The following is a 27,510-nucleotide window of genomic DNA, read 5'->3' on the forward strand; positions in this document are numbered from 1 at the left end:
ATTTCACATTACAAACAAGTGTGTCTCCAATGCTGGTTGGCATGTCGGAAAGGCCGCTAGCTCAGCACCTGCTAAGCTGTGATCACCTTTTTTCACTGATAATTTTAAAGATGTTAAGGAGTTTTTTAATGGGGAGCTGAATTATCCGCAGAGGTGTTTTCCTCTCCAAAACAAACTAATCGGGTGATTTAAACTGGTAAAAAAAAAACCTGAATGAAGCAGTTTCACATTAAAAATCAGTGTTTTTCTGATACTATTTGTTTGCTCATAGAGGAGCTGCTTATTACAGTGGCCGACAGAAAAAATGAGCTTTTTGAACCAGGGAACACTGTGCTCTCCTTCATCACAGCTCCCAGTGTGTACTGTGCAGTTTGGAGTCACAGAGCCTCCTGGCTGGATGGTCTCAGATGCTGACTGATGGACCGAAGCTGGGACATTTAAACCTGAACCCTTTCTACTCACCTAAGTGCCTTCTGCAAAATTCAAAAGCTATTTGTATAGTAGTAAGTGGCTGTCAGCTTCAAATTCCTTAAAGAAATGGCACAAAGGCAACATTTGTACTTTGCCACATGGGTAATTTCAATCAGATGCAAAAAAAGGCAAACTGCAATCAGCTGCAAAATTTTATGGGTGAGTTTGTGCTGTAATATCAAGTGCAATATCTACTGTGAATTGGACCTTGAGATAGTGCAAAGAGCGGTTGCAAATGATCCAAAATTCATGGTGCTAACAACGGCCGCAATACATTCTTTGTGAATTTGCCCCTCTCTGCACTAGTTTTCATTGCTGGTGGCAAGATCCTCCTTCTCCTGTTGGATTCAGATGATTCTGAACATAACAAAACCTGAGTGGAAATGCCAAAACATTTCAAAAATCTATCACAAAAAAAGCTTTTAGGGTAGTTTTAATAGTAAATGTGACGAAGTACACTGAAAACAGATTGAGCAAATAAGACACAGGCCTACCGTGACTGCATAGGTCACTGCAAGCTCTCTTTACCATCTCCGGGTGGCTTTTAACATGCTAGGGCTGTTACCAGAGTTCTTCTAAGAGCACATACACAGCTGTAATATTAGTTGTTCAAAACTTTCTCTTTTCATTGTCCGGTGTGCTCTCCATTATTATACATCCATTGGTTTCTTTTGTTTAAACTTTGACTGGTTCGCTCTTCATTACATAATCTCGTTGCACCCTCTTCTTCTGTATAAGCCTTTATTAGTCTTGTTACACAAAAAGAAAAACATACAGCTCTATTGCTTTATACTTGAATAAACACATTCAGACTTGCTGTTGTCCCTTTGTCTTCTAGATCTGTTGACCTCGTGTTGTCCTACAGCTGCGTAATGGATGCTTTCTTCGCCTTGATCACCCTGATAGTAAAATATAAACCACAATATAGTATTTGAGAGAAATCAAAACTATGTCCAAAAATATTGTGCTATAAAAATGGTAATACAATAGTTAATCTGAACAAAAACTACCTCTGCATTCACTGTGGAGGGAGCTGATACTCTTGCATGAGACTCTGAAAAAGAATGAAAAGTTCCCTTGTTATAATGCTGTGTAATGTGAGTACACGCTTTAAGTGACAAAGAATAGTTACAGTACCTGTGCATTTGCAGCTGTTTCTCTTGGTGATCATGCACAGTAAAAAAAACAGTAAAACATTCAGGATGGTGGTGAATGCCAAAGCTCCACTCAAGATATACACTAAGACAATAGAGTCCAGCTCGTCTGTAAAGAGACATACACCAGGAGACATTACAGAATTTAAGTGTCAATAGGTAGTAGCCCATTATACCGAAAAATGAATGAGTCAGCTTCAGTTAGAAGTTACTTACGCTCAAAGTCCAGCGTGGTCCCGTTTCCAAACAGTATGTGTCCACATGAGGCAACAGCACAGTAGTAGGTCCCAGCATGAGAAAGATTCAGGCTCTTCATCGGCAGGTTGTAGACACAGGTGTGTGTTTGTGTGTCAGGTTTCCTCTCACACTGATCATTCCTGCCTCCATGGCTGTAAATGAGTCTTGGATGAGACTCTTCAGAGTTTTTGAACCAGTAAACACTGTGTTCTCCATCATCACAGCTCCCAGTGTGTACTGTACAGTTCAGAGTCACAGAGCCTCCTGGCTGGATGGTCTCAGACGCTGACTGATGGACCAAAGCTGGGACGTTCAAACCTGAACCCTTCACGTAAATAATTGTACCTCCTGCAAATTCAAACTTGTATGAATAGCTACATGCGCAGTAGTAAGTAGCTGAGTCTGAAATTTGCAAATCTGTTATCTTCAAGTGATTTTTACCGATTTCAGTTTCCAGTGTGAAGCGTGGATTGTTCTTGAATTCATCGTGAAAAACTCCATTTGTTTCATACTTGTAGAAAGTAGAGATGAGCCTTGGTTTCTCCCCCAGAGTTTGCTTATACCAGTAAAACCTTGCTGCAACATCACCTTCATAGAAACATTGCAAAGTCAAGTCATCCCCAATTGTAGCTGATATAAAACCACTCTCTTGCTGAACAGATGAGGAGAATTTCACATCAGTTGTCTGAGCTGAGGTGATAGGACAGACAAAGCAAACACAAACACATGAAAAACATAAAGAAATATCAGAAGCAATGCCATGAGGAGTGGCCATACACTTAAAACTATTCAAATTACAGAGAAAAAGAAAACTCACCAGTTTTTCCAAAGCACAAACATGTCAGGTAGAAAACAAACTTTGGAGATGTCATCTTGTTCAAATTGTCGTACTGAATGAAAAGAATCTCAGTCCTTTCTTCACTTTTCAGAGACAAGCCTGCCTTTGATTGGCCAACCAGAAGTGACACTGCCTCTTTTGAAAACCTGATCACATGCTCACTGCCACTGTAGGAAAACTGGTTTAACAGTCATGGTGTGTTTAGTTACAGTCTTAAGAAGTTAAGATGTTGATTCATAATTCAGTTTGAGGTTTCATGATAATGTTAATGATAACAATGTATAGTAGTACTCAGTTATGCCAAACCTTTGGCACTAAAAAGATCATTAAATGCATAATAATTCAGCAACTATCTGTCACATACACTAAGAATACAACAGAGTGAAGATTATTTGCCAGATTTTGTCTTTATTTAATAGTTAAAATAGATTTGCTTGATCACCAATATTTTGAGCAATTCTTTAATACTCAACAGTTTTTCCCATATTGTGGGCCATATAAACAGTGCTGTTATAAAGGGTCAGAATTTAAAATAAATGTAAAAACCTGATAGATATCAGTTATATTTTCCTTTATTTCTCTCCTTAAAAAGTGTAATTATTTTGAGTTATTAATAGGACGCCTGATTAATATTCAGTTGTCATAGTTAAGTTCATATTACATGGAGGTGAATTAGAATTAAATAAGTTAAAATGCATAAATATGTTATAGTTAAAATATGTGCCTTAAAAGATATTTCATTGTTTCAGTGTTTTAAAAAGCTAAAAAGTAATTTTGGTTACCTTTGAGGAGTAATGACCCCAGAGAAAGTGGTATTTCCGGTTCACCTGGGGGAAAAAGGAAGAAGAAGGAAGCGCGCTGCTGACGAGCAGAGAGGTCAATGGCAGAGTTTCAGAGCCATGTGAGACTGGATACAGACTATGTTATGTTTATCGCTTTTATTCCCTAAGGTTGGACTGAGAACAGTTGCCAGATACCTCGCGCTTATGTGAGTGAGTCAGACTGTTTGCCGCAAGACCGAGTGTGGTTTCTTCGCTGCAAATTGAGTTAGCCAAGTTAGCTTAGCCACCGCCATTGCGGGAGAGTCCCTACTCGCATTTTCCCCTGTATGTAACGTTATGTCGGAGGGGATCGCAGGACCTGCGGAGCTTCAGTGGACATGTCGGGTGTCGTGGATGGACTTCTCTTGCTGCTGGGTGAGGCTGAGGACTGCGCTGCTCATCGCTGCTGTGCATACAAGGGATTTTCCTCGCGGTAGGAGTTATTGCCATTGGCCATACGGAGGTACTGATGCCCTGTTTCTTCATGAGCTCCAACTTTAATGCGTACCAACGAAAAGAAATGCAAGTTTGCTAAAAAAAAAAAAAACTATCCAAACAAAGAGTGCACTCAAAAAGGCTGAACAGACTAAAGACCACTTGGGGTATTTTCTTTTGTCATTTTCATTAGAGGGTTTCTGTGTTTTTGTGCGTTTGAAATGTGTTAATATATCTTTAACAAAAAGGCAATATACTGTGTTTGTGTCATTTCATGATTTTTACATTAACAAGGTTATTCATATATTTCATTTGCATTTTATTAAGAAAGAAACCTATGAGTATTCCCGTCAGCCTCTAATCAATAATTTGTGAAAGTGAGAGTCAAAGCTTACCCTAGACAGTGTATTTGCATGGAGATGTCTCTTTCATCATATCATAACAGATTTGAGTTTAAAGGGGTTTAATACTTTATTTAGCAAAACATAAAGTAATTAAATACTTAATGAGCAGGTGGTGAAAGGGTTACATAAATAAAAAGCGTGCTTTGTAAATTATATGTTCTGGGCTGTGTTTTGTCAAAATATCCTAGTTAAGGTTCATTCTCTCTGCCGCGATTCGGAAATGCAGGACGGATTTGCGGAATATTCGCACAGCGCTTTTCCGCGTTTAAACCAGGTACGGATGCGCTGTGGAATTTCGCGTTGTTGTGTTCCAAGTCCGTGCAGTGTGAATGGGTGTGGGTGAACATGGACAAGAGTAGCAGCAGCAGCGAGATTGCAAGCTAACGTTTAACAAGCGTCAACATCAACGTTCTTTAGCACTTACCACTCTCACCGCAGCCACCAAGCTGGAAAATGGACTGCCAGACGTCGTCCTTTAATTCATTGCTCATAAAATCATCCCGTCTTTTATCAAAAAGGACAGGGTGCTGTGAAACGAGGTTCATCAACCTTTCTCCCATACTGTCATGCCTGACTGGATTTTGGACTGTCCCGGGTCTGCGCGATGTCACTATAAACAAACAATTTCATTGGCCCAGCTGTGTAGTTCCGCCAGTGAATTCTGCGGGGGGTCAAAGTCTGGGCGGAAACTTTTTTCACTGCATGAAAGTTCTGCCCTGGTGTGCAAACTTCCATAAGAACCCATGAAATCAGCTTATGTGTTTTTACGCGAGAATAAACCGCGCGGGTATTCGTCCTCAATGTGAATGGACTTTTAGACTGTCAAAAGTGCACAAGTTCATGTTGTTTGATGCAGATGCTAATTTTTCTTGTCCTTAACCTGCTGTTGATGTTAGAGGAAAAGTCAGAAAATCACTGACGTCATACAGGATTCATCCTCTGGGCACCATGAAAATCTGTAGCAAAAGTCACAGCATTCCCTCTAATAGTTTTGGCGACATTTAACCCAAAACCACAAATATGAACCTCAGAGTGGCGCTGAAGAACACATCAAGGGATCGCAAAAGTCAGTATGATTCATCCTCTAGGTACTGTGAATGTCTGTACAAACCTTGATTATAATCCATCCAGTAATGCCTGAGATATTTCAGTCTGGACCCAAGTGGTGAACCGACCAAACAACTGACAGTCTGACATGGCCATTCCCACAGCCATGCCACTAGCATGACATAGCGCTTATCGACACATGTAAGTTGGGGCGGTGCTTGTCCTGGGGTCCGTCCCAAGTCTCTTATTTTTATAGTGCTACTGCTAGCTCCTTGCTGAAACCGGAAGTCATTCGAGGTCCGCCATCGCCTAGGCTGTCCCAAGTCTCTTATTTGTGCGGCAAGGAGCTAGTGCTAGGAGCTAGCGCTAGGAGCTAGCAGCAAGCTTTAAGCAGCTACGAGCTAGGATGGTCGAGAGCTTCCTATCCAGAAGAGTTTTTCAGCTGAACACCATGATGTATAAATACCCGCCCTCTACATCTGGCTCATTTGAACGAGATGGCGGAGAAACAGTGCAAGTGTACCCGTTACATGCATTCTTTGCAATGAAACGCTGTAATTCACATGCCTACGTGACTACAAAGAGTAACGTTAATGATATTTCGTGCAAGACTGTCATGTTGTAATTAAGTTTATTTCATTCACAACCCGTTGCGTTGTTCAGCGGACTGTCGGTGATGTGTGGCTCTTAAATGTGCAGCTGCTCATGTCCAGAACCACACGTGTTGATATAACACCACGCGCGCGCGCACGCACGCACGCACACACACACGCACACATCATTAATTGTCCTGCATGTCATGTGTGTGGAATGTTTAATAGCCTGTAGGTAATATTAATTAATATTATTACTTTCATTAATGTTGTTATAAGCCACTGTCATTACCGTCTGTCCTGCATCTCTGTCTGTCTGTCTGTCTGTCTCTGTCTCTGTCTCTGTCTCTGTCTCTGTCTCTGTCTCTCTCTCTCTCTCTCTCTCTCTCTCTCTCTCTCTCTCTCTCTCTCTCTCTCTCTCTCTCTCTCATTGTGTCATTCGGATTACTGTTAATTTATCATGTTGATCTGTTCTGTACGACATCTGCACGTCTGTCCATCCTGGAAGAGGGATCCCTACTCAGTTGCTCTTCCTGAGGTTTCTACCGTTTTTTGGGGAGTTTTTCCTTATCCGCTGCGAGGGTCATAAGGACAGAGGGATGTTGTATGCTGTAAAGCCCTGTGAGGCAAATTGTGATTTGTGATATTGGGNGGGCTACAGACCGTTCTGTAATTGCACAGACTTCGACAAATGACTCAGTAACAATGGTAATACATGCCAAAGTGTGTGACCAAAGTCATGACGGCAGGGGGTGGGGGTTACTGTTTTGGTCAGCGAATATAATGAGACTTGGGATGTACCCATAGTAATGCCAGATGCTGGCTGCTTTACGGAGCAGATCCAGTGGTGCCGGCGTCATCAGGAATGGATGTTGCTTCATGTGACGCTTCAGTGGAAAGGATGTCTCATGTCTCTTACACCGACAATGCTCGCTCATCGCTCCTAGCGCTAGCTCCTTGCATTTTTTCCTAGGTGGGAGGGGCTAAACAGCTAGCAAAGTGGGCTAGGTAAGATAACTAGCAGTAATTTAAGAGACTTGGGACGGACCCCTGCTCTCAAGCAGGAAAAAAATGGCTGCTTGGTCACAGACTTCATAAAATTACAGCTGAACAGTACACAAAATGTGTATCCTATCCTAATACATTTAAGGCAGTAACAGAATCTTGATTCTAGTTTGACTGTTTGATCTGAGTGTCGTGAGCCTGGTGCATTGCGCTGGACGTAGCGGAATGGATGCTATTACAGCTACTTAGAGCAGTGAAATGTGTGACATGTGACTTCTCAAATCTGGACCCTTGACACTCGTCATCAATCACTGTATCAAACCGGCCCGATATTAGGTAATGGAATGAATGGAAGGGGGACAAGACGCATCTGCCAGAACAAATTAAACATGAGCTTGCAGATTTGTCTGGTTTCCAAGCTATGAAAAACATAATAGAATTAAAAATCTGCTTTGACATAATTTGCGACCACTACAAAGGATAACTTTTGATGGACTTTATCTAATTATGGGTTATGCTGTTATGTCTTCACAATGCAGAAATGTCCTCACAATGCAGAAATGTCCTCACTACAATTGTTTAAAACTGAAATTGGTCCTCACAAAGATAACAATATGAGCCCACACGTTTTGTCAAAATGTTATATTACATGACATGTGTTTTATTATTATTGACACAAATTAACCTTACAGCCAGTGGTTTGGAACAATTAAGAATGAAATACAAAAAAGTACAAGAAGTATTTACAATATGTTATTTAAGGTCCAAGTTTTCAAGGACTGGTTGCTTTGTACTTCAACAAGCTGAATGAAACTTCAAAGACAGAAATAACATCAGAGGTTCCTAAATATTCATCCAGTACAGCTAAACATTAGCAAAAGTTTAATCTTTTTTTTTCAGACAAAAAATTGATATCTAAATCAATAACTTTACACCTTGAAAGAGAGGCAACAGTTTTTTTTTATCTTACTCACACAGTACAAATGTAACATCCAACATCCTGTTTTATGGCTTTACACTGGAGTACACACATTCACTCTCTGTGTAGTTCCCCTGTCTTCTTGATCTGTTGGACGTGCTTTCCCTTAAAGCAGCATAGTGGAGATTGTCCGTGTCTTGGTAACCCTGGTGAAAAAATATGTAACAATAGTGTAAGTTTTGTGCAGTAATTTTTAAGTTTATATACTTTATTAATCCCCGAGGGGAAATTAAATTTTTTTAAAGAAATATATTAAAATTTTAATAGCTGGTCAAAACAAACTCACTTCTTCATTTTCAGGATATCTTGCTTGAGGCTCTGGTCAGAAAACAGAGGAAAAGGTCTTTAATTTAAAAACCATGATTTCTAAATAGGAGCTGTAAGATAGGAACGACACTACCCACCTGTGGACTGGTTGTTGTTTTTCTTGTTCGTCTTGTACAGTGAGAAAGCAAGTACAACAACCAGGATGGTGGCGAATGTCAAAGCTCCACTCAAGATATATACCAAGACCAGAGAGTCCACCTCATCTGTAGATACTAACATTAGGACATTTTTAGTTTTTTCATCAAATTCGATTTCAGAGAGACAATTGTTTGCTAGAAAGCTACTTACGTTCAAAGTCCAGCTTGGCCCCGTCTCCAAACAGTATGTGTCCACATGATGCAACAGCACAGTAGTAGGTCCCAGCATGAGAAAGATTCAGGCTCTTCATCGGCAGGTTGTAGACACAGGTGTGTGTTTGTGTGTCAGGTTTCCTCTCACACTGATCATTCCTGCCTGCATGGCTGTAAATGAGTCCTGGATGAGACTCTTCAGAGTTTTTGAACCAGTAAACACTGTGTTCTCCATCATCACAGCTCCCAGTGTGTACTGTACAGTTCAGAGTCACAGAGCCTCCTGGCCGGATGGTCTGAGATGCTGACTGATGGACCAAAGCTGGGTCTGAACCCTTAACATCAACAGTGGTGCCCTCTGCAAATATTATGATTATTGTAGAGCTACTTGCGCAGTAGTAAGTAGCTGAGTCTGAAAACTGTAAATCTGAGATCTTCAAATTATTTTTACCATTTTCGGTATCCAGTGTGAAGCGTGGGTTATCCTTGAATTCATCATGAAAAATGCCAATACCTTGATGCTTATAGAAGTAACAGATGAGCCTCGGTTCCTGTCCGAGAATTTGTTGGTACCAGTAAAGCACTGAATCTTGACCTTCATAGTAACACTGCAAAGCTACCTTGTCACCAACGTTGACTGATAAAAACCTTCTCTCTTTATGGATAGATGAAGCCAATTTCGGTTCAGTCATCTGAGCTGAAGTGAAATCAGAGACGAAACAAATGCACAATTATTTTCATGGAACAAAGTATAACCAACAAAAATAATTTGAATGCATCAGGAGCGACCATACACTCTAAAAACACAACTCACCCGTTTTCCACAAGATCAAACATGTGAGATAGATCGCAAACATTGGAGATGTCATCATGTCCAAACTGCCGCGTTGAGTGACAAACATCTCAATGCTCTCTCCACTCTTAAGAGACAAGACTGTATTTGATTGGCCAATCACAGCTGACACTTCACACCATGCCACCATATGGGAGACATGAGCACAGGTTCACTGCCATCTACAGTGTCAATTTGTTTCTTGAAGAGAATCAAATGATGAGAGATACATGGAGAACGTAACAGCTTCTCATGTTCGCTTTGTAATAAAAAATACTGAAAAATAAATGTTTTCTAGGCATGGTAATTTGCTTGATACTTGTTGGACACGAATTGAACTGTTTTTATGATTTTGATCAGTTTATCCGTATCTCTTCCTAAGATGAAGTCTGGTGAATTAAAAAAGTAATCTGTGCCATTTTGAAGACAAAAGCTATCTTACATATAAATGATTCTTTTTAATTTTCTAAATTTTTATTATCTAGCATAATCAGGACACATTGACCTTTGGTGCTTGAGTGGTCTTTGTCTTAAAGAGAATGTATGGTATGTGACAGTGGAAACAACCATACATTCTGCAGAAAACCACAAAGCCCATTGCATGAAAAGGGAAAGAGAGCAAAAAAGAAATGTGGGCCAACAGGTTTCTGAGGGATATAGACAGGTCAAACTGTAACCGCAACAGTAGTATTATGCCATTATAGAGCTGCTTTTGTTTGTTTGTTTTTGTATTTATTTTATTTTATTTTATTTATTTTCTTTTAAAAAACGACGTCAACTGTCTGTGTAAAGAGTTAAAATGTATTTACAGGATATATAAAAATGACATAAGTTAAATGTTTTCACAAAGTCATTGGGACTAAAGTACAGTTCATATGTGGCTATGGTACAGTTCATATCTAAAATAATACGTTAAATGTGTTTAAAAACAGACAACCCTATACATTCTTTTTTTTTTTTATTGTATCTCAAATCGTAATACATTTTCATTGTACTTTACTTGTTACTGTGTTGGTGTAAACAGGATCTAAACAGGTCACTAGATGATGTATTGAGCTGGGAGGAACCTAAAACCCCTCCGAGGCAAGTGCTGCAGAATAAATCCTGCAGCCGAGCTGAACTTAAGCTAAAGTTTTGTGCCTCTTTGGTTATACATACAGACATATAAGCAACATGTTTGCTACCGGCCCAGGTTACCCTCGGCCTGAGGCCAGCAACAACTGGGGGCTCGTCCGGGATTAGTGCTTTTTCCGGATGGCAGCTAGTCAACCCTAAATAAACCTGAAGTGAAGATCCTGGACCAACGTGTTTCAGTACCAATTCCAGAGTGTAAAGCTGACTCCCGTACAGGAACTGCAGAGGGAAATCTAGCGGCAGCTCCATCAGCTGATTGGCTCCACTAAAACAGATGTGCTCTTCAAGTTGGCAGCCTCCATCAGCAATGAGTTAAAGGAAGATCTACCAGGGGATGATGCAAGAGAGGTGGAACTCTATGACTTTATTAAGTGGCGAGGTGGCAAGTCAAGGGGACCAAGGCATGACCCGCTGTTAGTCTTCAACGATCTCATTGCTGAACTGCAACAACCTCAAGCGGCTGCAGAAGAGCAGTGTGAGTTAGCAGCAGACACTGAATCACTTGTAGCACCTTCAGCATTAAAGTTTAAAGCAGATAGATCACCAGTTGTGACCAGTCAGGTAACTGATGTGATAAAGTTCACAGATGTGGCTGCTCTACTGCCTCGTAGAGAATTTAAGATACACAGTGGACATATTTCTGACACAGATTCTGATATTAGCAATAGTTCACTGTGCAGGCAGACTGATGAATGGCTAGCTGAGAATTTCACAGAAGCAGAAGTAATTCGCACTGTCCTAAAGATAATCCAGCCTGGTGGTTATAAAGACATGTTGATGACCAAAGCCAAAACCAAAGCTGAGCTTAAGCGTTTCCTTAGAGCACACTCAAGAGACAAGAGTAATGCAGAGTTATTTCAGGAGCTTGGCAATACGAAACAACAGGACAGAGAAACCCCATAACAGTTAATGTACTGGTTAATGGGGCTAAACCAGAGAGTACTGTTTGCTTTCCAGCAATGTAGCTCAGAGTTTCAGAGTGACAGTAAACTTGTCCATGGAGTATTCCTGCACTCATTGCATCAGGGAATAAGTGAGAAATATGCATATGTTAGACGAGACCTCAAACCTCTCATGACCAACCCAGGTGTAACTGATGATTTTATCTTAGGGGTAAGCAAAGAGGTTGTGAGTCATGCACGCCTAGGTCAGACACATAAAACCAAAACAGTCACAATCAATGCCATGCAAAAAGGGATGACACAGCATGCAGTCCAGCCTCCAGCTGAAGTTCAAGCCAGCGTTCTTGAAACTCAAGCTGAAGTCCAGGCAAACCACACAGTGATTCATGAGCTAACAGCCCATGTCTCAGCCTTAGCAAAAACTATGGAGAAGGCTCTCACCCCTATGGTCAGTACCCTGGAGCTGTCACAAGCCAACTCAGTCACTACAGTGCAACCACCCAAGTCCGCCACAGGGTGGAGATGCAAGCCATGTATAGCTTGAGGGACTGCAAGCTGTAACCACTGTTTCAGATGTGGCCAGGAAGGGCACCGAGCTGTCGACTGCCTCTCAAAGACTAAGTCTACGGGAAACGTGATTGGGTCACTGGGGCGGGACCACCAGTGACCAAGCAAGTACCAGAGTTCCCTGTCACAGTAACCAACCATGGCTCCGTGACTACAGCTATATTCCAGCCACCATTTCAACACAGTAAGAAAAGGAGATCATGTAGCCAACCTGATAGGCAAAAGGTGTATGCTTACCTGTTATCTCAGTGGTGTGCAAACTAATATGTTACTAGACAGTGGAGCTCAGGTTACCATACTGGGAAAGTCTTGGCTAAAAAAACACTTACCGGATGCCAAAATCCAGTCACTTGAAGACCTCCTGCCAGATGATCCACTAAGAATCACAGCAGCCAATGGGACAGAGGTACCTTTTGAGGGGTACTGGTGGAAATCAAAAGTGCAGTACATGGTCAAGTAGCGCGCGCGCATCAGGGCCGAACTCCGCCGTGCACGATACAGAGAGCAGAGGAGGATTTTAGACGCGCACCGTGTAGGGACATAAATGACATGTCATTGTGTCAATAAGATAAATAAGTGTTACCAACGCCAAGCTGGCAGACCCCCGAACCGTGGTAAAGGGACCTCCGAAGACCATTAGCTCCTTTAGCTCGTGTTAGCTCGTTGTGGCAACAACACATAAACAACGGGACTGGGTCTGCGTTAAAGAACGGCACTTTATTTTCAGCACTGCAGGGATGATGCACAGCCTCTCTCATCAGTGTCTGACTTTTACATAGAGGGAAATAACTCAAAAACAGCGTGCAGAACTGCCTCACTGTGGCTTCTCAATGTAAACAACATAGCACATGCCTCACTTTCTTCCTGAGGCTTCCTTTCTTGACATGAGGCTATTTAGTTTGTTTAATAAAAGGACAAGGTATAGACCTGTTCTATAGGAAAGGTAACCTTAAATGACTTCTGTTGTGATCCAATATGATGGTAGGGGAAACACTGCCGTATGATAAGAAAGGGGTCCGGTGGAAAGCGATCACAGATGCAGTCGCCATGTATATTGCTAGAGATATGGTGCCCATATATAGGCTACCGTGGAAAAGCCGGGGTTTATTCACATGCTGAAAGTTTTGGACCCCAGGTATCTGCTACCAGGCCACAATTTTTTTTTTTTAACTAGGAGGGGAAAAAATCGATTTAAATCTCTGTCACCAAGAACAGTTTTAGGCAGTATAGAAGAAATCATTGACAGCAGGCCAATAAACGTGTGTTCACCTCCCCAACAGCCTGCAAAGTCAAACAGTGACACTTACCTGTGCACCACACAGGTTAGCCCATCCAGCGACACCAGTGAGAGAACAAGCAGCTCAGCAGAGTCCCACGCACAAGAAAAGTGGCATCCTCCTGTCAATTTAGGCCTCTTGATCAACAACAGCAGGAAGTTGTGCGTCAGATGCTTTTCGAGGAGTCTGATGTGTTTGCTAGAGGGGAAGGTGATATAGGCTGTATACCCAACTTGCAGCTAAAGATCAATGTTGTGGACAACAGCCCAGTTCAGAAGTGCTATAACTCCATACCCAAGCCCTTGTACAAGGAGGTGAAAGAGTATGTGCAAAATCTCCTAGACAGAGGTTGGATCCGCAAATCTATGTCTTCATATTTCTCCCCAGTGGTCTGTGTCCAGAAAAAAGACCAGGCTGCAGCTGTGTGTGGACTTCAGAGGGCTCAACCTAAAGGGTGTCCCAGATCATCAACCACTGCCACAAATCCAAGACCTGCTTTACAACTTGGGGGGAAACACATGGTTCTCCATACTGGGTCAAGGCAGCACGTGCACCAAGGGTTCGTGAGCAAAGAGTCCAGACACCTTACAGCCTTCAGTACACTGTGGGAGTTGTATGAATGGGTATGGATCCCATTTGGCTTAACAAACGCACCGCCACTTTCCAGAGGGTTTATTGAGGGTGTGCTGGAAGGGATTCGGGATGAATGTTGTGCTCCATACATCGATAATATTTTGTGTTACTCAACGTCCTTTGAAGATCACTTACTCCACCTCCGAGAAGTTCTCAGTTTCATGAGGGAACATGGCATTAAACTGAGACCAACCAAGTGCGAGTTGTTTAAAAGAGAAGTTTGTCACCTTGGCTGTCTGGTGTCCTGAGAGGGAGTCAAGATCGATCAACAGGATTTGGCAGCAGTGATAGCACTTAAAGAGAGAGAGCCTCGCACAGTTAGAGATGTCAAGTCCCTGCTGGAGTGTCTGGGATGCTAATGCTCCTTCATCCAAGATTTCTCTCAGCTTGCTAAACCACTGTTTGGAAAAGTAGAGATTGTTTGGAAATGTAAAAGTAGAGAGAGATCTGGAAATGGAGATAAAGGACAGCTCCTGTCAAAAACACCCATTACATGGAAAGCAGAACACAGGGATGTCGTAGCCAAGCTAGTGGACACACTGATTAATCCTCCTACCCTAGCTTTCCCGAACTTTGACCTCCCATTCATACTACACACTGGTGCGTCCAGTGGTGTTTTAGGAGCAGTGCTATACCAGCGTCAAGACAACAAGCTGCGGGTCATTGGGTATGGCTCAAGAACTCTAACACCTGCTGAGAGAAATTACCAGCTCCTCTCCGGCAAACTTGAGTTCTTGGCCCTCAAATGGGCCTTCTGTGAGAAGTTTCGAGACCACTTGTACTGTGCTCCATTTCACACACATACTTTGATATAAAGTACTGGCCCGGGAAGATGAACACAGACCCTGATACTCTGTCATGGTGCCCATTGAAACTTGAGAAAGGCATGCAAGAGCAAACAGAGACTATGTCACCTAAAGGGGTGTCTGCGGTATGGCAGGGCAGCAGAGCAGTTCAAGAAAGTGATGTGCCTTGGGTCACAGCCTTGCAACTGCATGGTGAGAATGAGGTTTTACACCAGAAAACATCTGTGCAGCACAGCAAGAGGACTTAGTCATCAGGGAGGTTGTCAATTTAAAAGTTAAAAACTGGATCCCCAACGAAATAGACAAAAGAATCATTAAGAAAAAGACAAGGAGACTGCTGTATGAATGGAATAAGCTGGAGGTGAATGACAGGATTCTTTATCGAAACACTGAACAACACCAGGAGCTCGTCCTCTCTGAAGTTGAAACCCATGGTTCTTAAAGCCTTGCACAATGACATGAGCTATGTTGGTGCAGGGAAAGTAATTTAGGACTATGTCAACAAAAGATGCACCTGCATTAAACAGAAACATCCTGATCTTCCACAGGGAGTGCCCATGGGACACATCTCCACAAGCAGTCCATTCGAGTTAGTGTGCATCGACTACCTCCACCTGGAGCAAAGTCAAGGCTACGAGTACATCCTTGTCCTGGTTGACCACTTTACACGCTTTGCTGAAGCATACCCAACGAGAAATAAATTTGGAAAAACAGCAACCAATAAGATTTTCCATAACTCCATCCCCCGCTTCAGATATTCTGAGAAGCTTCACAGTGATCAGGGGAAGGAGTTTGGGAACAGTTTGTTCAATAGATTACAGCAGCTGGCGGGAATCTGTCATTCACGTACCACACCCTACCAGTGGTAACACAGTGGAGAGACTGAACCGCATGCTCCCTCGGATGATGCATACCCTGGAAGAGGAAAAAAAGAGTCAGTGGAAGGATCATCTTTCCCATATCATTGCCTACAACTGCACAAGGCATGAGGCCACAGGCTTTTCCCCATTCTTCCTCTTATACGGTCAACCTCCATGCCTGTTGACTTACTGTTTCCACCCAAAAGAGAACCTGAGACAGCTGATCGGCAGACATATGCACAGAAATGGGCACAGAGGATGCGCTCTGCATATGAAATCGCAGCAAACAACAGTGACAAACCTTCAGCCAAAGGCAAAAAACTGTATGACAGAGCAGTCAGGGGTGTTGTACCACAGCCAGGTCAAAAACCTGTGTGAGAGAGGCGGGTCTGGCAAGTTGTGGGCTTACTGGGAGCAGGTATTGCACTGTGTCGTGGAGAGAGTTGATAATGGACCAGTTTACAAAATGCAACCTGAGAACGAACACAAGACACTCCGTGTGCTCCACAGGAACCTACTTCTTCCAGTGAATGAGCTGCTCCTGGAAGAAACACTTCCTGCACAAAGTCAGACAAGACAGACCAAATAAAAAAAAAACAGAAACAGTTACCAACACTCATGACGAAAATACAGACAGCTGTGATGATGAGTACACTTACCAGCAGATCCCATGCTACAGGTTAGTGAGATCTCAACAGACTGAGCATCATCAAACAGGGCACCATCCCCAGACTGAGCTAAAGCTAAGTGCCAAAGCCTGTGAGTTTCACCCTGCTTTAAAGGAATACTCAGACGATTTGGGAGTTATGCCCTTTCTCTATCATTTTCATATTGAGACAACATGATCGATATCTTTTTTGTGTCTGTACGTCCAGTGGCTGGGTCTCAGCGGTTACCATTGTGGCTTAGCTTAGCGAATACAATTTAAGTCTATAGGGGGTCAGTAGCTTTCTCGGTAAAAGTGAACAAACAAACATTACAGAAACCCTGAAGCTGGCATTTCTACACGTGCATTTAAAATAAACATGTTTAAACATAAATTCGAAAAACGAGAGTCCTTTTTAGTCGTTTTAGAAGAAGTTTGATACACGGAACTATAGTGTGTTTACGCCCTGCGCGGAGGGATACACCGGTTAGCAACAGCTGCAGCTGGCTCTGGGACAGGTACGCTAGGTCACTCAGTAAAAGCAAACAAAGTGACGACACGGACGATATTACTCACTCGACTGAAAGCTGTCCATCAGCTCCTGCAGGCCTGGGGCATTTTTTCCAGTTAATCTTAGGAACATGAAAAATGTTTGATGATATGATGACATATCTCTAGCCTCCCCAACGATGGTAGCACCAAATCCCATTCGGTGCAGCAAAATGATTCCACCTCCATAGGCATAGGTTGGCAAGCCCCGCAGCTACACCACCTATCCTCCCCTGACCTCCGTCTCTCCTCGGCCCCTTGCTGTTCCGCTGCCTCAGAGGATTCAGCCTTTCTTCTCGCCTGCTCAGCATGCAACACCTGGAGTTCCTCATCTGTATACTCCGGCTCAAACAGGTATGGCTCTGGATCTGTGTCCGCTACAAGAAACTCTTCAAAATCACGTTCAAAGTCGTCCATTGCAGCTACTATAGTCTGGGGATATCGTTAGGCTAAATAAACAACTTAGTTTTGTTTACAGGCTACGCCTGTGCCTGCTCACCGGTGTATCCCTCCATGGATCACAGCGCAGGACGTAAACACACCATACATCCGTGTATCAAACCTATTCTAAAACGACTAAAACAACTCTCGTTTTTCGAATTAATGTTTAAACATGTTTATTTTAAATGCACGTGCAGAAATGTCAGCTTCAGGGTTTCTGTAACATTTATTTGTTCACTTTTTCCAAGTAGGCTACTGACCCCCTATAGATTTCAATTATACTCGCTATGCTAAGCCACAATGCTAACCGCTGAGACCCAGCCACTAGACGTACAGACACAAAAAAGATAACGATCATGTTGTCTCACTATGAAAATGATAGAGAAAGGGCATAACTCCCAAATCGTTCGAGTATTCTTTTAAGAAGATACCCTACAAGCACAGGATGGAGTGCTTGGGGATGTTTTATTGGAGGAAGAGCCACATGACAGACTATTAGAGGATTTGATAGTGGAAGAGGATGGACACCGAGTGGAGGCGAAGACAGTCAGAAGATCCCAACGAACAGCTAGACCAAAGGAGATGTTTACCTATGGCACAATAGGACAGCCGTCTTACCAGCAGTGGAATGCAGGAGTAAACTCATTACTACCAAGCTACCCTCTCCCAAGGCAACTTGGTGCTGTCCCCATCCCATACTTCACACATCCACACCCTTACTACTACAACTGTTTCAGCCAGGCATATTGACATTTCATATGTTGTCACGGGGAGAACATGCAAACTCGGCTCAGAAGGGCTCCCCCACCTCAGGGTTTGGACCCCCAACCCTGGATTTGAACCAGATACCCTCTTGCTGAGAGACGACTATGCTAACCGCTGCACCAACGTTATGACCTGATCAGTTTACAGAGCAAAAGCAAGCTGGTCAGAGCCAACACCCTGTTTGTCCACTAGCAGCTAAAGGAGAATTCTGGTTTGGTAATTAGAGAGAACTCCGGGGCAGAGACCCTGTGAATCTGGAGTAAAACAATGGAAATCACAATTATATATTAAATATTTTTCTGACATAATAAAGGCATACAGTCAATGGGATTAGCAGTCAGACCAGTAATATTTGTATTTGCTCGCTGTTACTTGTTTGCTACAGCCTTGTGTTTTTTTAGCTTTCTACATGACAATGCAGAATGTGCACACACATTTGTTTATCTGTCTGGACTTTTTGGGACATGCATATTTTTCCTCTTACCTGTAGTGCTATTTATCACTGCAAAAAAACTAAAAAACTATACCTTGGTGCGAGTTGCAGAGTGTTGGAGATATTGGCAGTAGAGGTGTCTGCCTTTTTTCAAATATAATGGAAGTAGATGGCACTTGGCTTGTGGTGCTCAAAGTGTGTGATTTGGTTGGCAGCTGTAGTTTGGTAGAAAGAAAATAGTTCCTACGTGAAACTGCTCACGGCAAGGTCTGTGGATTATCTTGAGTAAGCGGATCATGATTTCTGAAAAAAGACGTTGCTCTTGAGTTTTTCAGTTTTATTTCCTTTTATTTTTTGTTGCGGTTTGAGCAACACATGTCGAGTGCCATCTACTTCCATCACTTCAAAAGAAGGCAGACATCTCTACGGCCGATATCTCCAACACTCTGCAACTCGCACCAAAACAATCTACACTGATAAATAGCACAACAGGTAAGAGGAAAAATGTGTATTTTATTTTTGGGTGAACTGTTCCTTTAGCTTTCAAACCACTCCTGATGTATTAAGGATTGGTGAAAATATCCTCACAATGCAGGAATGTCCTCACTAGGAATGTTTAAAACTGAAATTGGTCCTCACAAAGATAACAATGCAAGCCCACACATACATTTTGTCAAAACACGTGTTTTATTATTATTGACACAACTTAAACTTACAGCAAGTCGTATGGAACAATTGAGGATAGAATACGGAAAAAAAAAATGTTCAAGAATTATTTACAATGCCATACTTAAGGTCCAATTTTTAAATCAATGCATATGTCTAAATTAACTTTACACCTTGGAAGAGAGGCTAAGGATTTTTTTGATCTTACTTACACAGTACAAATGAAATATCCAACATCCTGTTTTATGGCTTTACACTGGAGTACACATTCATTCTCTGTGTAGTTCCTCTGTCTTCTTGATCTTTTTGACATGCTTTCCCCTATTGCAGCATAGTGGAGATTGTCCGTGTCTTGGTATCCCTGGGAACCACATATATCACAATAGTGGACCTGTCAGAAATTAAGTTTTGTGCAATAAAATGTGTTTAAATTGTAATTGCTGGTCAAAACAAACTCACCTCTTCATTTGCAGGAAATCTTGCTTGAGGCTCTGGTCAGAAAACACAGGAAAAAGGTCTTTAACTTGAAAGCCATGCTTTCTAAGTAGGAGCTGTAAGATAGGGACGACACTACCCACCTGTGGACTGGTCGTTGTTTTTCTTCTTCATCTTGTACAGTGAGAAAGTGAGCACAACAACCAGGATGGTTGGGAAAGCTCCACTCAAAAAATAAACCAAGACCAGAGAGTCCACCTCATCTGTACATCCAAACATAAGAACATTTTTAGTTCTTTCATCAAATTCAATTTCAAAGAGACAATTGTTTGCTAAAATGTTACTTACGTTCAAAGTCCAGCTTGGTCCCGTCTCCAAACAGTATGTGTCCACATGATGCAACAGCACAGTAGTAGGTCCCAGCATGAGAAAGATTCAGGCTCTTCATCGGCAGGTTGTAGACACAGGTGTGTGTTTGTGTGTCAGGTTTCCTCTCACACTGATCATTCCTGCCTCCGTGGCTGTAAATGAGTCCTGGATGAGACTCTTCAGAGTATTTGAACCAGTAAACACTGTGTTCTCCATCATCACAGCTCCCAGTGTGTACTGTACAGTTCAGAGTCACAGAGCCTCCTGGCTGGATGGTCTCAGATGCTGACTGATGGACCAAAGCTGGGACATTCAAACCTGAACCCTTAACATCAACAGTAATACCCGCTACAAATTTAAAAATATTTACATAGTTTCTTACGCAGTAGTAAGTAGCTGAGTCCGAAACTTGTAAATCTGAGATCTTCAAATTATTTTTTCTATTTTCAGTATCCAGTGTGAAGCGTGGATTGTTCTTGAATTCATCATAAAAAATGACATTATCTCCATGCTTATAGAAGTGAGAGATGAGCCTCGGTTCCTGTCCCAGGGTTTGTTTATACCAGTAAAGCATTGTAGCTTCACCTTCATAACAACACTGCAAAGTTACCTCATCGTCAACATTGGCTGATACAAAACCTCTCTTTTTATGATCAGATGAGGCCAATTTCAGTTCAGTCATCTGAGCTGAAGTGAAATCAGAGACGAAACAAATGCACAATTATTTTCATGGAACAAAGTATAACCAACAAAAATAATTTTGAATGCATCAGGAGCGACCATACACTCTAAAAACACAACTCACCTGTTTTCCACAAGATCAAACATGTGAGATAGATCGCAAACACTGGAGATGTCACCATGTCCAATCTGCCGCGTTGAAGAGAATCAAATGATGAGATGGAGAACAGAACAGCTTATCCGCTTGTCATTACATTAAAAATCACTAAAAAATGAATGTTATCCATACAGTATAATCAGCAGGAACATTAATTGACTGTCAAGCAGATAGGAAGCACGATAATTTGCAAGGTACTTGTCAAATACACAAACTGAAGCTTATTTCTTATGATTTTGACCAGTTCGTCCATATATGATGATATATAACTCTCTTTGTAAGATAAAGTCCAGTGAATTCTGTCTATAATCAGTGCCATTGTGAAAACGATATCAATTTCACAGATAAATAATTATTTTCAAATTTTTAATTGTTTAGTATTTGGCATAATCAGAGCGTTTTTTGTCTGGAAAGATCTGTTGCTGTCTATTTTTGGCTGGACAGGAGAATGTGAGGCCAGCCATATAAACGTGAGTGAGTGAGTGAATGAGTGAGTGAGTGAATGAATGAGTGAGTGAGTGATGAAATTACACCACTGGATGGAGTTAGTGATGACATGAGTGTCGGTGTTTCCATCTCTCTCACTGCTCTTTTGAAATAAATATGTGCTGACAAAGCCATGGGTACCAACAGTCCTGTACTATGTTCTCTCAGGGCTTTTTTGTTTAGATCCATACTGTTAACTGACTGCTGTTTTTGACTACTGTTCCTTTATTACAAATCCATAAGCTACGATAATGTTTGAAGGCTGTGCACTCTCCATTAGACACAGAATGACTGAGGTGCACCTACCCAGAAATGTAACTACATGCCGTGGTGATACAGAGCTCCTGTTTATTTTTGTAGAAAATCATTTTCATCAGCAGAAGCAAAGATTTTGTTTTTATTCTTCAGATAAGAAACAATAAATTGCAAAGACAGTAGAGTCCCCACAAAATAGCATTTGAAGTCTTGTGTGTCATTCAACTTGGCTTCATATGAGTAATCTAGAGAATAAAGTCTGCTTGCCGCTGGGGTAATTTATGCAATGAGAAATGGCATAGGCTTATGCTAATAACATTAGCATGTGGGGGAAACGTCTCTCATATAAAACAGTTATTTTGTTGGTGAAGCCTGTGAGGTTGTAATGGAGCTGACTTTTGTACATTGCCTTTTTTAAATGTTCCCATTGTTCCAAGCTTAATAAGTGTTTATTGCCACACGAACGTTTCGGGTGAAACCCTTCCTCACCGTGCACAAGCAACAAAGTGAATGGATCACACACACAGGTGTCACTTATCAGTAATCAGGCTGACACAGCACCTGCAGGTAATGGCAAGAGAAGAAAAAAGGAACCTAACAATGTATCCCTTCTTATATCAACACAAACAATCAAGTAACCACAATAGTGATATTTTTTAAAAAAAACAGTTATTCAACAATGAAATGCATATCAATTTCTAAGAATTCCAAGCTTTTAACATTTTTAAGGTTTTTAAAGTTTTTTAACAAAAAATGAACAGGCAAATGTCTAATTGTTTTAATACAGTTTTCTTGTTAACCTGTAGGCCTGTTAGTCAAGAACATTTGTACAAAAAACATTTTTACAAAAAACAAGTAAGCACCAACTCCTCATTCAGTCCCTTTGGCTCTAGAGTATCAAGGAAATTAATCCAGAAACATTCCTTTTGCAAAAGGGTTTTATCCCGATCTCCACCTCTAGGTGGAATCTTAACTGCCTCAATGCCCATATATCTGAGATCAGCTGTGGTGTGGTAGTAGCTGTTAAAATGTCTGGCTACTGCCGATTTAGAATCATGATTGCGGATGGAACATTTATGTTCACAGATTCTAGTTTTTAGTTCCCGTTTTGTTTTACCAACATAGTACAGATTGCAAGGACATTTCAATAAATTTACAACAAATTTAGTGTTGCATGTTATTCTACCTGTGACTTTCACAATCTTACCAGTTTTAGGATGTGAGAAATAATTTTCTCTGATCAGATTCGGGCATTGAACACAATTGAAACAAGGAAAATTGCCATTTGGCACACTGGACAAAAAATGATGAGAAAGTTTTTTTGGTAAAACGGATCTCACCAAATAGTTGCTCAAATTGGGCTGTCTTTTAAAGAAGAATCTTGGTGGCTCTTGAAAAGCTCTTCCGATATCGGGATCTGTGTTCAGAATATACCAATAGTTATTTACAACCTTTTTGAGTGCACTGGAAATAGGGCTATATGTGCACACCATTGAAACCGAGTTAGAATGAACTTTTTCTTTCGGCTCTAACAAGACATTCCTCTGGATCTGACAAACTTTATCCATGGTTTTTTCAACCAGAGTGTTGTTATAACCTCTAGAGACAAAATTCTTACAGAGCTCCTTGGCTTGTGACTCAAAGATTTCATCCGAATCACAAATACGTTTATACCTTAGAATTTGGCTGTATAGCAAACTCCTCTCAAGTGAGGGTGGATGATAACTGCTTTAGTGGAGAAAAGTGTTCCTATCTGTCTCTTTTTTATACACCTCTGTGTGTAAAATATTGACATTTTTCTTAAAATAAATTTGCAGAACCCATTGCTGTGCCTCTGCACTGTAAATAATAACGATCTTGAAATTTAAAGTAGTTTTTAGTTAGGACCATTTTAGTCAAAGACGACAATAACTCAGTGGGTGGATGTAACTCAGACCGCTGATTCAAAAAATAACTCAAAGCATTCAAGCCATCCTCATGTGGTATACTGGGGTATAAACAAATCAAACACACCCGGAAGCCATGCATGCGCAATACCTCCACCTCCCCTCCTCTCCTCTTTTCACTCCACAAGCCAGTCAAGTAGGTGAACTACGAGTAATGCGAGGGGCAGGTGATCGTGGAAGATTTCAAAAACAGTGTGCGGAAAATGTCAGAGGGAGAGCGAGAGAGGTAACCCATCCAAGAATAATGTGTGTGCAAAGCTGTATGAAAGCTTTGTTATACATGATGTTTGTGTAAATTTATCATTTTTTTCGCTGTGAAAACATTGCACTGCCAACAAGTCTTGGTCTTGTCGGAAAGCTACCGCTGTTTCACGTGATATGCGTGTCTTCTCGCTATGACGCACGGTTGCGGAGAAAATCCATAGAGAAGAACAGGGCACTATGCGTCGTTCGGGCCCATAGGGTTAAAGACAGCCTGCAATTTGGCCACAGTCTCCATAATGGTTGAGCTGCTACAATATGTCACTGTGTCGTCAGCATCAAAATATTCATGTTCAGGCCACAAGAAATATCTAAACAGACATTTAGCTCTACATCTAAATGTATAATATATGTTCAGAGAGATTCATCAAATTTGCCATCTTACTCACAAAATATTCATGTAACATGTCAGGATCTACTGCTTTACACTGGAGTACACACACTCATTCTTGGTGTTGTTCCTCTGTCTTCTTGATCTGTTGGGCAGGTTGACGCTTAAAGCAGCATAATGGAGGTTTTCTGCATCTTGGTAACCCTGGTAACACAATATTTAAAAGCTGATTGCAATATGCTTCCTGACAAAAATTTAAAGACAAGTAATTGTTGTACATGTTTGCCTGATAATTTACCAGTCAATGTAAACTGCTCTCACCTCTGCATTTGCTGTGGAGGGAGCTGAAAATCTTGCTTGAAACTCTGGTTGTAAAGAACAGAAGAGGTTATTTAATTCAAAAGCCAGATTCCATTAACCCGAGCCACCAGATTTATAAAATACCAGTTACCTGTGGATTGGCAGCTGTTTCTCTTGTTCATCTTGTACACTGAGAAAGCCAGTAACACAACCAGGATCATGGTGAATGCCAAAGCTCCACTCAAGATATACACCAAGACAAGAGAGTCTGTCGAGAGCCAGATATCAGAAACAGAGTTTAGCTTTTATCTTTGTGTTCATGTTAAGTTGATTGTAAAGTAACCTTAAATGACTATTTATCAAAATAGCTAGAGTGTTACTTACGTTCAAAGTCCAGCTTGGTCCCGTCTCCAAACAGTATGTGTCCACATGAGGCAACAGCGCAGTAGTAGGTCCCAGCATGAGAAAGATTCAGGCTCTTCATTGGCAGGTTGTAGACACAGGTGTGTGTTTGTGTGTCAGGTTTCCTCTCACACTGATCATTCCTGCCTCCATGGCTGTAAATGAGTCCTGGATGAGACTCTTCAGAGTATTTGAACCAGTAAACACTGTGTTCTCCATCATCACAGCTCCCAGTGTGTACTGTACAGTTCAGAGTCACAGAGCCTCCTGACTGGATGGTCTCAGACGCTGACTGATGGACCAAAGCTTGGACGTTCAAACCTGAACCCTTTACACTGACAGTAGTACCTGCTACAAATTCAATAGTTAATAAAACCCTTTTTGCGCAGTAGTAAGTAGCCGAGTCTGAAGTGCACAGATCTGTTATCTTCAAGTGATTTCTTCCAATTTCAGTATCCAATGTGAAGCGTGGGTTGTTCTTGAATTCATCATGAAAAGTGCCATTCTTATTGAACGCATATAGGGTAGAGATGAGCCGTGGTTTCCGTCCAAGACTTTGCTTGTACCAGAAAATCCTTGTTGAATCATCACCATCATAGAAACATGGTAAAGTCAAGCTTTCACCAACATTAGCTGATACAAAACTGTTCTCTTCATGATTAAATGCAGTGGACTTTCCAGCAGCTGATATGAAAGACAAGAGACAAAGCAAATGCATTGTTAATGTTTATGTGATAGAATTCAGCATAGTTGATTATAAGAAATATTTGCATGAGGTGTGACCTTCATGCAAGTTCTAATCACAGAAACACAACTCACCTATTTTCCCCACGATCAGACATGTCAGATAGAACACAAACCTTGGAGATGTCATCGTGTTCAAACTGCCGTGCTGAAAGAAAAGAATCTTGATCTTTTCTTCAGTCTTCAGAGACAAGACTTTATTTGATTGGCCAGCCTAAAGTGACACACTATGTCCCCTTATTGGTTAAATGTAATCACATGTTCACTGCCCCCTACAGTGTCATTTGTTTCCTTGAATAGAATCACATGGTGAGAGGTACTGTGGACCTTGTGGTTATTCATGTTGGCATTACATTTTGGATTATTAAAAAAAATCCTGATTTGTATCACCAGTAACAAGACACACCTGCGCTCATTTTTGCTCAACATGAACAGACCAACATGCAGGCATAATTCTTTGTAGACTACACTACCTGCCTAATGCAGAGATATAGCATGGTAAATGACACTTAGCAGTTCATAAACAGGTGAAAATATAACTGACCCTGTCCTGCAAAGGAAGACTGTAATTGGGGTTTCTGTGTGGAGACTAACTTTGACATTAAGTTAACATTCATATTCATACAAATTATTGAATAGTTCCTTTCAATCAAACCATAAAAATGTGGGTTATACACAGTAATGAGGTTCTTGTTAGTGGAAAGTTATTTGTTTTTCAATTCAATTTTTCAAGTCTTAACTGGGATTAAGCACCACAAGCAAAAATTCATTGCACTGAGGTTGTGTCAGAAGTAAAATTAAGAAAAAAGCCACGAGAGGCCATGATCTTCCTATATAATGACGAAAACTCTGTGTGTCTGTGTGTGTGTGCGTGTGTGTGTGTGTGTGTGTGTGTCTGTCTGTTCCACGTTTTTCTCCTCACTGACTTGGTCAATCCATGTGAAATTTGGCACAGTGGTAGAGGGTCATGGGAGGATGCGAATGAAGCAATATTACATCAATTGGCCAAAGGGGGCGCTCAAGCAACCGATTGAAATTGCAAACTTTGAATGGGCATATCTCATGCCCTGTATGTCGTAGAGACATGAAACTTTGCACAGAGATGCCTCTCCTCATGAGGAACAAATTTGCCTCAAGAACCCATAACTTGCGGTTATAGAGATTTTCTGCCATTTTGAATTAGGAACTAGGAAGTTTGACTGATCTGCATGAAACTTGGTGAATATAATCTCGGGAAAAATATCTAAAGTTCCCTCTTAGCAAAAGTTGGAGAACTTACTAAAACTGAGCTTCTATAAGGCAATGAATATTGCGGAGGGTGTGGCTCATCACATAAAGGTGTATAACATCTCAAGGGTTTCACCGATCACCACGCAACTTTGTAGGCATATGACCACACATAATCTGAGGGGACCCCTCCATTATTGACCCCATCAAACAAAATGGGGGCGCTAGAGAGCTAATTTCTTATCTAGGCCTAACCGCCATATCGATTTTTACTAAACTTGGTAGATATGTAGAACAGGACGCCTCAAGGTGACTGGAGAAATTTAACTCTAATTGGCAACTGGGTGGCGCTATAACAGAAAAATGGCTAAAATGCGAGAGATCGCTGTGGCTGCAATTGTACTATCAAATTCACAAAAACTCTGTCCGAATACATTGCTCTTCTTTATGGGTTCAGTTGACTATTTAATTTGCAATTTCCTATGACCTGTATCCCAAACACACACCACGTGAAACTGTACATGGGCAACTGTTCACTCAGTGGGTATGGACTACAGTAATTTTAGAACTGAGGGCTGTTGTTTGGGACGACGAGGGCAGGTTATTCCATACACCTGGCAATGTCTCCGGTTACTTGCTGATTACCCAAGCTACACTGTAACAAAATGATAATGACAGCAATTGACAACATAGCTAATGCTAAGGAAATGTGAGTATAATAGGCTACAAATAAAAACATACAAGCTAGCTGTTAGATCATTTACTTGTCATGGATTGTTGGTGTAGTTTGTCACTTTGGAAGAA

The 27,510-nt window shown here is 41.4% G+C and overlaps 5 protein-coding genes across 7 annotated transcripts in view; 1 reads left to right on the forward strand and 4 right to left on the reverse strand.

Annotated features, from left to right (window-relative positions):
* Positions 1 to 916: 916 nt before the first annotated feature.
* LOC126404059 (uncharacterized) lies at positions 917 to 2,753 on the reverse strand. Of its 3 annotated transcripts, none has more exons than XM_050067024.1 (5): positions 2,680 to 2,753; positions 1,842 to 2,552; positions 1,609 to 1,734; positions 1,482 to 1,525; positions 917 to 1,370 (listed from the first exon to the last, which is right to left on the reverse strand). In XM_050067024.1, exons 1-5 carry the CDS (start codon positions 2,732 to 2,734, stop codon positions 1,251 to 1,253), a joined length of 1,056 nt encoding a protein of 351 aa, XP_049922981.1. In that variant the 5' UTR covers positions 2,735 to 2,753; the 3' UTR covers positions 917 to 1,250. The 3 variants fall into 3 exon arrangements, with proteins under 3 accessions (XP_049922981.1, XP_049922982.1, XP_049922983.1); XM_050067025.1 differs by having other exon boundaries at positions 1,842 to 2,450; positions 2,680 to 2,735; XM_050067026.1 differs by lacking the exon at positions 1,609 to 1,734.
* An 801-nt stretch (positions 2,754 to 3,554) lies between these two features.
* The window catches only part of LOC126404056 (prostaglandin D2 receptor 2-like), a 116,112-nt gene continuing 92,156 nt past the window's right edge, over positions 3,555 to 27,510 (forward strand). Inside the window, exon 1 of the mRNA XM_050067019.1 lies at positions 3,555 to 3,984. The gene's annotated coding sequence lies outside the window, so the exon portion shown is untranslated. The remainder of the gene's footprint in view (positions 3,985 to 27,510) is intronic.
* Positions 7,766 to 9,473, reverse strand: LOC126404068 (uncharacterized). Its single transcript, XM_050067038.1, has 5 exons — positions 9,416 to 9,473; positions 8,600 to 9,298; positions 8,389 to 8,514; positions 8,271 to 8,302; positions 7,766 to 8,130 (listed from the first exon to the last, which is right to left on the reverse strand). The coding sequence occupies exons 1-5, from the start codon at positions 9,471 to 9,473 to the stop codon at positions 8,011 to 8,013; spliced, it is 1,035 nt and encodes a 344-aa protein (XP_049922995.1). The 3' UTR covers positions 7,766 to 8,010.
* Positions 19,255 to 20,779, reverse strand: LOC126404062 (uncharacterized). Its single transcript, XM_050067032.1, has 5 exons — positions 20,722 to 20,779; positions 19,896 to 20,603; positions 19,691 to 19,810; positions 19,572 to 19,603; positions 19,255 to 19,473 (listed from the first exon to the last, which is right to left on the reverse strand). Exons 1-5 carry the CDS (start codon positions 20,777 to 20,779, stop codon positions 19,321 to 19,323), a joined length of 1,071 nt encoding a protein of 356 aa, XP_049922989.1. The 3' UTR covers positions 19,255 to 19,320.
* LOC126404066 (uncharacterized) lies at positions 24,118 to 25,609 on the reverse strand. The gene is made up of 5 exons (XM_050067036.1): positions 25,540 to 25,609; positions 24,718 to 25,419; positions 24,485 to 24,601; positions 24,355 to 24,398; positions 24,118 to 24,237 (listed from the first exon to the last, which is right to left on the reverse strand). The coding sequence occupies exons 1-5, from the start codon at positions 25,607 to 25,609 to the stop codon at positions 24,118 to 24,120; spliced, it is 1,053 nt and encodes a 350-aa protein (XP_049922993.1).

Source organism: Epinephelus moara, chromosome 17 (genome assembly GCF_006386435.1).
Source record: "Epinephelus moara isolate mb chromosome 17, YSFRI_EMoa_1.0, whole genome shotgun sequence".
In the NCBI taxonomy this organism is placed as follows: Eukaryota; Metazoa; Chordata; class Actinopteri; order Perciformes; family Serranidae; genus Epinephelus; species Epinephelus moara.

What these genes read in the sequence shown, in the direction of transcription:
- LOC126404068 (XM_050067038.1), bottom strand. Translation starts at nt 9,473, where the DNA reads ATGATGACATCTCCAATGTTTGCGATCTATCTCACATGTTTGATCTTG. An exon ending in GGCCAAGCTGGACTTTGAAC is followed by an intron (nt 8,515 to 8,599) that starts GTAAGTAGCTTT and finishes TAGTATCTACAG; the next exon opens with ATGAGGTGGACTCTCTGGTC. An exon ending in GATATCCTGAAAATGAAGAA is followed by an intron (nt 8,131 to 8,270) that starts GTGAGTTTGTTT and finishes TTTTTTCACCAG; the next exon opens with GGTTACCAAGACACGGACAA.
- LOC126404062 (XM_050067032.1), bottom strand. Translation starts at nt 20,779, where the DNA reads ATGGTGACATCTCCAGTGTTTGCGATCTATCTCACATGTTTGATCTTG. An exon ending in GACCAAGCTGGACTTTGAAC is followed by an intron (nt 19,811 to 19,895) that starts GTAAGTAACATT and finishes TTGGATGTACAG; the next exon opens with ATGAGGTGGACTCTCTGGTC. An exon ending in GATTTCCTGCAAATGAAGAG is followed by an intron (nt 19,474 to 19,571) that starts GTGAGTTTGTTT and finishes TGTGGTTCCCAG; the next exon opens with GGATACCAAGACACGGACAA.
- LOC126404066 (XM_050067036.1), bottom strand. Translation starts at nt 25,609, where the DNA reads ATGACATCTCCAAGGTTTGTGTTCTATCTGACATGTCTGATCGTGGGG. An exon ending in AATAGGTGAGTTGTGTTTCT is followed by an intron (nt 25,420 to 25,539) that starts GTGATTAGAACT and finishes CTTTCATATCAG; the next exon opens with CTGCTGGAAAGTCCACTGCA. An exon ending in CCTCCACAGCAAATGCAGAG is followed by an intron (nt 24,238 to 24,354) that starts GTGAGAGCAGTT and finishes TTGTGTTACCAG; the next exon opens with GGTTACCAAGATGCAGAAAA.
- LOC126404059 (XM_050067024.1), bottom strand. Translation starts at nt 2,734, where the DNA reads ATGACATCTCCAAAGTTTGTTTTCTACCTGACATGTTTGTGCTTTGGA. An exon ending in TTTGTGCTTTGGAAAAACTG is followed by an intron (nt 2,553 to 2,679) that starts GTGAGTTTTCTT and finishes CTATCACCTCAG; the next exon opens with CTCAGACAACTGATGTGAAA. An exon ending in GACCACGCTGGACTTTGAGC is followed by an intron (nt 1,735 to 1,841) that starts GTAAGTAACTTC and finishes GTCTCTTTACAG; the next exon opens with ACGAGCTGGACTCTATTGTC.